Source organism: Lagopus leucura, unplaced genomic scaffold (genome assembly GCF_019238085.1).
Source record: "Lagopus leucura isolate 7727_CA_CO unplaced genomic scaffold, USGS_WTPT01 188-1_obj-0_obj, whole genome shotgun sequence".
Lineage (NCBI taxonomy): Eukaryota > Metazoa > Chordata > Aves > Galliformes > Phasianidae > Lagopus > Lagopus leucura.
The window spans coordinates 16,535-24,106 of NW_024968752.1; the positions used below are offsets into that span (position 1 = coordinate 16,535).

The 7,572-nt window shown below is 53.6% G+C and overlaps 1 protein-coding gene across 3 annotated transcripts in view; it reads left to right on the forward strand.

The window, feature by feature from the left end:
- The window catches only part of CBX1 (chromobox 1), a 7,284-nt gene extending 366 nt beyond the window's left edge, over positions 1–6,918 (forward strand). The window contains exons 1-5 of one of the 3 annotated variants that reach the window (XM_042894715.1): positions 498–516; positions 4,297–4,472; positions 4,970–5,147; positions 5,838–5,932; positions 6,553–6,918. In XM_042894715.1, coding sequence (XP_042750649.1) covers positions 4,333–4,472; positions 4,970–5,147; positions 5,838–5,932; positions 6,553–6,697 — 558 coding nt within the window. In that variant the 5' untranslated portion in view covers positions 498–516; positions 4,297–4,332 and the 3' untranslated portion in view covers positions 6,698–6,918. Of the gene's footprint in view, positions 1–497; positions 517–4,296; positions 4,473–4,969; positions 5,148–5,837; positions 5,933–6,552 lie in introns of those variants that run through there. The other 2 variants (XM_042894713.1, XM_042894714.1) reach the window with 2 other exon arrangements.
- The last annotated feature ends 654 nt before the right edge of the window (positions 6,919–7,572 follow it).

Sequence of the window (7,572 nt, forward strand, 5' to 3'; positions counted from 1 at the left end):
AAGATGTGGGGCCGGAGGGGGTTCGCACCCCCATGGGAGGACGAGGACGAGGACGAGGAGGAGGTGGACCCGGACCCGGACCCGGACCCGCTGCGGTTGGGGCGGGCGTTGAGTTTTCAAACGCGTTGTTTGCGTGAAGCTGAAAGAACGAAAAGCGGCGGGGTTTTGTGGCGGGAAGCGGCGCCTCCCGGAGCGTTCGGGCACTGCGAAGATCCTGTGCTGCTTTAAGAGACGGGCGGCAGGTGGGGGTGGGAATCGAGGCGGCGTTTGCTGTGAACACCTGGGGTCCGTGCGGTGATCGATACGGTTGGAAAAGAGCCCTCGGATCCCAACCGTGCTGCTCAGCGCGGCCATCAGTGCCACATCCCCGCCATGCTGCAGCTCCTCCAGGCGTGGGGACGCTCCCACCTCCGTGGGCTGTCTGTGCCTCGCTGCTTTTGCTGAGAAGTTGTTGTTCCCGGTACCCAACAGCAGCCTGAAGCCATCAGCTCCCATCCTAAAACCGAAGATATTGCGGTAATGCTTTCCTCCCTTTGCATAAATTGGAGAGGAGGAACGCGGCCCTGTGTTCCCACCCTCCGCTTTTGGCCCCCAGGGTTCTGTCTGCCTTTGCCAACCAAGCCGTGGAATCCCTGTCTATGGGATGGGGTTTGTAGCTCAAGTTCCCTTATGATATCCCAGCTGTGTGTGTTTTTCTCTTAAATCCAGAGATAACATTCTCTGCTGGATTGTGAACTTAACTGGAAATGATGTGGCCGAGCTCAAAGGCTGTGGCTTTCCTTTAGTTTGATCTCTGCTCGAAGCCTTGAGCTTTGACTTGGACTTTCCGGAGGTGTTTTCTGTTGTGTTCAGGTTCTGGAGTGTGGAAGGTTTCATGTGCTGCTTCCCACTTCATCAGGACGGTGCCTGCTGCCTTTCCCTGACACATGCAGAATAAACTTGGAGTGTTTGTAAGTCCTTACAGAGATGAGAGATCCCGGCCAAGTTTGAGAAAGGCAGAAGGGAGGAAATGTTTAAAGCTTAGAGCTCATTAAAGCGAAGCTGAACTGCTCATCCTTTAAGGTGCAGCTGATGGAACCGGGCTGTATTCAGACCCAACCTCTGGGTCTCCACGTTATTTTTCTTGGCTCTCCTTTTGTTAAGCTCCCTACTGAAAAGATGAGCATGAGGCACTCTGGAAGGGCAGCAGCTCTCCCTCGGCAGCCTCTCAGCATCAGTTCCATTCCCTACCGCCCCAAGAAGTGCAGTGAGCAGAGTTCTGTGCTGGTCCATGCTGTCAGCCAAGCTCTCCTTCCTCTGCCTGCTATTCCTGTCCCTATAAAGCAGGCTTTTGTGCACACCTTCATGCTGGGCCTCTTTTTTCCTGCCTTTTTACTGGGCTTTGAATTCTTTTCGAGTGCCTTAGGTGTGTCGGGTGCTTTTCCTATTAGCTGCAGACCAAGGAGTCATTCTTGCAATCTTTCACTGCTCTGCTTTCCTTTTCACAAAGGATTTCAGCCTTGCCTGGAACGTTAGGTAAGAAGTGGCAAATGAAAACAGAAGGACTTAGTGCAGGATTGCTAGACTCAGGATGGTCCTGATTTTCAGTGTAGACCAACTTTTTCACGCGTTAAGTGAGGGAAAATTGAAGTTGAACATAGGAAACGTGTGCTACTTAATGAGACTTTCTTGGGGTGGGATCATCCAGCCCCAAACCCTGCGGCTGTGAGCGATGTCCCCACGATTGCTGTCTGTTGCCTCCGCTGCATTCCCCTCCAACCCCAAACCAAGCTGTGCTCTGTGTGCCTGTGGCTTGTTTTGAATCAAGAAAACAGGCAGGGTTTGAAATGCCCTCATTCAAAGGCTGCAATCTTTGCCGAATCCCTTTGTCGTGTTCCAGCCTCCCTGACTGCAGTGCAGTGAAAGGCCTGCACAGCAGCTCGCCTCTGCAACGCCAGGCTCTGCAGCAGCTGCTGTGCTGGGGCTCAGCATCGCCTGCCTGCTGCAGGCTGCAGATGTGCTGTGCTGCGTGGAGCCCCGGAGCCACCGGGCCCCCTGGGCTCTGCTGCTGGCCTGCTTTTTCTGCAAGTGCTCCTGGCCTCGCATTTGCATCTTCTCTGCCCTTCCTGTAATGATGGAGCTGTGGCACGGCATTGCTTGCGCTGCTCCGTGGCTTTCCTGCTTTCTCCGTTTCTGCCTGTCTCACTCCCAGCTCTGGTTCCTGTGCCTCTTACAGACTTTGGTCCAGGGAACTCGGGCTCCTTAACTCAGCATCCCAAGGTCCTTAAGAACAAGGCAACAACTGCAGCGTTTGTGACTGAGATCCCTTTGGCTGCAGCTGGGAGCAGGGAACCCCAGGATCTCACCCCTGCGGGCCCTTTTCTCCACATACAGGTTGTGCCTCAGTGAGGGGAGGATCCTCCTCCCCGCGGGGGCGAAGGGGAGGAAGGAGCTGCCAGAGGAATTCCAGAGTGAAACTCGAGCCTGGCTTCCTGCAGGCGCTGGCAGCTTCGCCTTGTTGCATTGCACAGCCTTGGGCTCGCCTCCACCCAGCGTCCAGTCAATGCCCAGTGAATATCTGGCTCTGCCTTAGCCTGGGAGCAGGGCAGGGAAAAGCTTTTCTGCTACATGATGTTGTACAGCTTCGTTTCAGCAAGCTGTTCCCAACTTTTACTGCTCCCCTCCCCCAGGAACGGGGCAGGAAATCTGTATCCCTGGGGGCTGGGTGTGCTGTGGTATTTAATAAAGGAGCCCTGTGGTAGCCGTGCCCCTGCAGTGGGAATGTCCCTGTCACTGCTCCAGCTGCTGGGCTTTACAGGCTGGGGAACTTCTCATGGCTTCACACAGCGCTCAGAGCAGGCTTCATCTCTTCTGATGGATGCTGCAGCTCTGTAAGGCAGCAGGGCAAGCTCTTCCCTTGTCTCCATCTCCAGCCTGCTCTGGTGCTGACCCCTCTCTTTCTGAAACCACCAGGTAAGCACAAAGCAGCAGAGCCCTGTGCTGAAGGAGGGCTGTTGTTCTGCCTGGCTCGCCAGCAGCTCGGTGCCCATCCTCTGCACAGTGTGTGCTCCGAGCAGCAGCGAGGTCCAAAATCCAAACATTTGAGTGCAGTGCGTGCCAGAAGGAGAAGTGCTGCTTTCTCTGTGCTTTTCCATGCTCCTTGGCTGCCCTTAGGGCCCGTCTGTGAGACAGCAGCACAGACAGGGTGGTCTGGAGCCTCGGCTGGGTCCCTCCTGTCCTCTCTGTTGGGGTTTCTGGTGTCGTTCATGTTGTGGGCTTTGTGGGGCTCCTTTTTGAGCCTTTTCCTTTGAATGGGGCTTTAATGGCAGCTGCTCAACTCAGCAACATCTTGTACAAAGGGAGCTCGCTCAGCTGAGAGCCGAGGTTGTTCTTAACTCTGACATCTTCCTTTAGCGTAGATCTGCAGGATTCTTGTTTTGCTGTGTAAACTACCTGGCATAGATTCTTGTCAAGCTGAAATGCGTTGTACAGCGTTCACCTGAGCGGCACAAATAAAGTCTTTGGGCTGGTAATGTTTGACCAGCTCGCCAGTCATCTTGCTTGGCAGAAAAAGCATTTCTTACCGGAACAAAGCAGTTAGGCCAGGAAGGCTCTGGGCAGCTGTTCAGCAAGGTGGGTGGGTGACAATCAGCCCTCATGGGATGCAGAGCCAGGACCAGGAGGTTCAGTCCTGGTGACAGAGCAGTGACAGTGACTCGGTGCTGGTGACCTGGGCTGGCAATGCTCACCACCTCCCGACCCTTTGGGCAGTCTTTGAACCTGAGGACAGCACTCCCATATTCCTTTGTGCAGGGAATGGCCTTGGTTTGGGTCAGAGCATCCTGCAAACCTTGCAGTGCTTCAGATGCTTCCCACCAGCTCTGGGCTTGTGGCTCTGTGGCTGTTTGTGTGCCCTGGAGATAAGGAGAAGAAAAACTTTGGAGCTGGATGAACATCCTAGAGTGCACATACATGAAAACACCGAAGAAAAGAACGTGGGGAGCTCAGGATCAGGGACTGTGACTTTTGTTTAGCTTGGATTAACTGTTTATTAACTTTAAATCAATGTCAGCAGTGTGCTTTCTCCCTCCCGCTGCCGTGTGGATTTGCACATGGTTTCCACGGCTCAGGACAGGGTAGAGTTGAGATGAGTGGAAGGGCTTTGTGTGTTTCCTGCTTTGTAAGTGCCTGCTTCCTCTAAAAGAGCCTTCTGTGCTGGTTACATAGAGGCAAAGCTGGGTACAGTGTATACTTCTGCTGCCTTGCAAAGGCAAACCTGTCTTTAACACACACGTGTGATCTTCTTTCCCCTTTCAGCAGCGTCGCCCGTAAGCTGAAAAACTGGCCAGCACAATGGGAAAAAAACAGAACAAGAAGAAAGTAGAAGAGGTCTTAGAGGAAGAAGAGGAGGAGTATGTGGTGGAAAAGGTCCTGGATCGACGGGTGGTGAAGGGCAAAGTGGAATATCTGCTGAAATGGAAAGGCTTCTCCGAGTAAGTAAGCAAGAGGGAGGCTGACTTTTTACGTGTTCTGATAGTGGTGGGTTGAGGGGGCTTTAATCTAAAAGAGGGGAGACTTGGATCAGACGTGAGACAGAAATGATTTGCTCACAGGGCCTCTCCTTGTCTGCAAAATGGAGCTGACAGGCTCAGGGTGAGGGTAATGATGGAGAAGGTGGTACTGAGTGTCACCAGCTCTAATTGGAGCACTGTGAGCGTAGCCTAGGTGAGAAAGTCCTGCTTCTGTCTCACGGATTAACTGTGCAGTGCCATGGTGGTACATGGGGCTTCCTTCCCTTCAACGGAGTGTGAAGCAAGCAGACAGATGAAAAGAGAAATTACTGCCCTGGCCTCTGGCATCACTGCCCTTATCTGTTTCGTGGGGTGAGGGCACAGAATCCTGCTGCTTCTCTCAGCATCTCCACTTGATGTGGTGTCAGGGCTTTCTGTCTGTCTCTGTCTGTAAATTAAACTGCTGGTTTTGATTCCAGTGAAGATAACACGTGGGAGCCAGAGGAGAACCTCGACTGCCCAGACCTCATTGCAGAGTTCCTTCAGTCCCAGAAAACTGCACACGAGAGTGAGAAGTCTGAGGGGAGCAAACGCAAAGCAGAGTCTGACACAGAGGACAAAGGGGAGGAGAGCAAACCAAAGAAGAAGAAGGAGGAGGTGAGGCAGCGTGGGCTTTCTGTACTCACCTCCCTAGCTCTGGATATGGCTCAGTGTCCAGCACTGGAGTAGCCGTGCTCTGAAACCTCAGTCAAATGGTTCTGCACAGAGGGGAGACTATTCCAGATGAGCGAGGCACAGCTGGAGAGCTTTTGAAAAGCTGCAGCTTTTTTGGAAGGAGGCGTGAGCTGCTCTCTGAGCCAGGCCTCTATGAGAATGTAGGGCTGCTTCTAGCACTAAACTGAGAGGTCAGTCTTTGAACCTAAATAATGTGGAGCCACGGCTTCTCGTGAGCAGCCGCAGGGGTAAAATGGGCTGCAGGGCCTCCGAGAGAGGGAGCAGAGCAGGGAGCCTCCCTCTGGGGATGCTTGTGGAAAAAGGACAAGACAGAGGCTCTGCGGTCTGGTTTGCATCCTGGGAGCTGCTGAATCTCAGCCAGCACAAAAGTTTGAGCAGCTGTGCCTCGAAAATCAGATCCTCTGCTTGTGGCTTTGGACTGTCCTGGGGCCTCAGGTCCCCTCTGGTGTACACCTGAGCTGTCTGCTCAGCGCCTGCTGGCCTCGGTCGTTGCAGTCCAAGCATCTGATGCACAGAGCCTTTCTGAGCAGCCCTCAGTGCGTCTGTGTGGCCTGCAGCAGGGCTGTGACCCATCACCCTTTGATGCTACAAGTGGAAACTTGTCTCTTGCAGTCGGAGAAACCACGAGGCTTTGCCCGGGGCTTTGAGCCGGAGCGGATCATCGGTGCCACAGATTCCAGCGGGGAGCTCATGTTCCTGATGAAGTGGTGAGTGTGTCTTTGTGTCTGTCATTTCTTCGCTTATTCTGTGCCAGAGAGGGAAGGACCTGCACCTGGGGAGTCCCTGCTACCTGGCACGAAATCTCTCACGATGGCGCTGCTGCCTGAGGTGACCCTCTGCGCTGAGGCTAACGTGGATGTGAAAGAAGCAGGTAGGGCCCTTGGGATTGCGTGGCTCTTAAGATGCCCCCCTGCAGCAGGCGCGAGCTTGGGGAGAGAGAGGGGTGTGATGTCGTGGCACGGGCCACAGCTGCAGAAGGCCACATCCCAAGGAGAGCCGTGACCCTTTCAGCTCTAGGGAAACAGGGCTTGGTGCTGGTGCAGCTGGGAGCCAAACCAGGCAGGTGAAGGTGCAGGAAGCACTTGCTCTTGCACTGTCTCAGAAGTACGGAGTAGCTGGGGAAGGGCTGCAGTTTCGATGTGGCTGCTGTCCCCACGCCTGACAACACAGCCTGCTTTTGAGGGCTCACGTGCTGCTTCTCTCTGCACCGGAGTCACTCGGGAAGGATTTGCCTGAGGACACCTCGGTTTTCCAGCTGCTCGATTCTCTCCAGTTCTTCCACCTCCCTCTGCAGCCCCCTAATTTGCTCCTCTGCTCTGGCCTGTAGGAAGAACTCTGACGAGGCCGACCTGGTCCCCGCCAAGGAAGCCAACATCAAGTGCCCCCAGGTGGTCATCTCGTTCTATGAGGAGAGGTTGACATGGCATTCCTACCCCTCAGAGGACGATGACAAGAAAGAGGACAAGAACTAAACCCTGGCACCCGCCCTGGCCAGCCTTTGTATAAAGATCTGAACTGTGGGTTTGAGCGAGAGGGGGGAAAACGCAGCTCTGCTCAGTCGGGAGCGTAGAGATGGCTGGAGAAGATGCCCTTTGAAGAGACCAGTATGGTTTCTGTGCCCTGCAGCTGCTCCGCTGCTTTATGCAGCTTCATGCTGTGTACAGATTCAAACCAGCCCGGCTCACTTTGGGGGGGGAGGGAGGGAAGGGTGGGGGGTCTGGGGAAAGGGGAGGGGAGGGGGGGCATGGGATTTCCAGGCTGTTCATTTGGCAGCTTGTGGGAGAGGAAGCAAAGCCCCTTCCATGAAGGACTGTCAGTGGTGATGGGTGGGCTGGGGACAAGGAGTGCAGATGGATACTGCTCATTCTTCAAAGACCATCTCAGCAACCCACAGCCTTCTTCCCAATAGTGTTAACTCTGCATTTTTACGGCGTAGCATGCGTGTAGGTTTTTGGTTTGGTTTTGTTGTTTTAATTTTTTTGTTCTCGTTTTGGTTTTCTGTTTTCTGTTGTTGGTTTCATTTTTGTTCTGGTTTGTTTTTCTTTCGCTATTACTGGTTGTATCGGTCTGGGGGTGTTTGGGGGGGAGGGATGTGGGGCAATTGGTCTTCTTGTTTCATCGGGGAGGGAGGGAGATGAGGTCTGGTGATCGACATTCCAGATCATTTCCAGGTCTTTTTTAGAACCTGAATTCAGAAAAGGAGGAAAACAAAAAAAGAAAAAGGATACAAAAAGAAAAATAAGAGCCCAGTATTGATACCAGAACTAAGGAGACAGGGAGGCTGACGTGAGCCTGAGACTGTGAATGTCCACATCTTTGGAGCCGAGGTCCTCAAAACCCTCAGAGC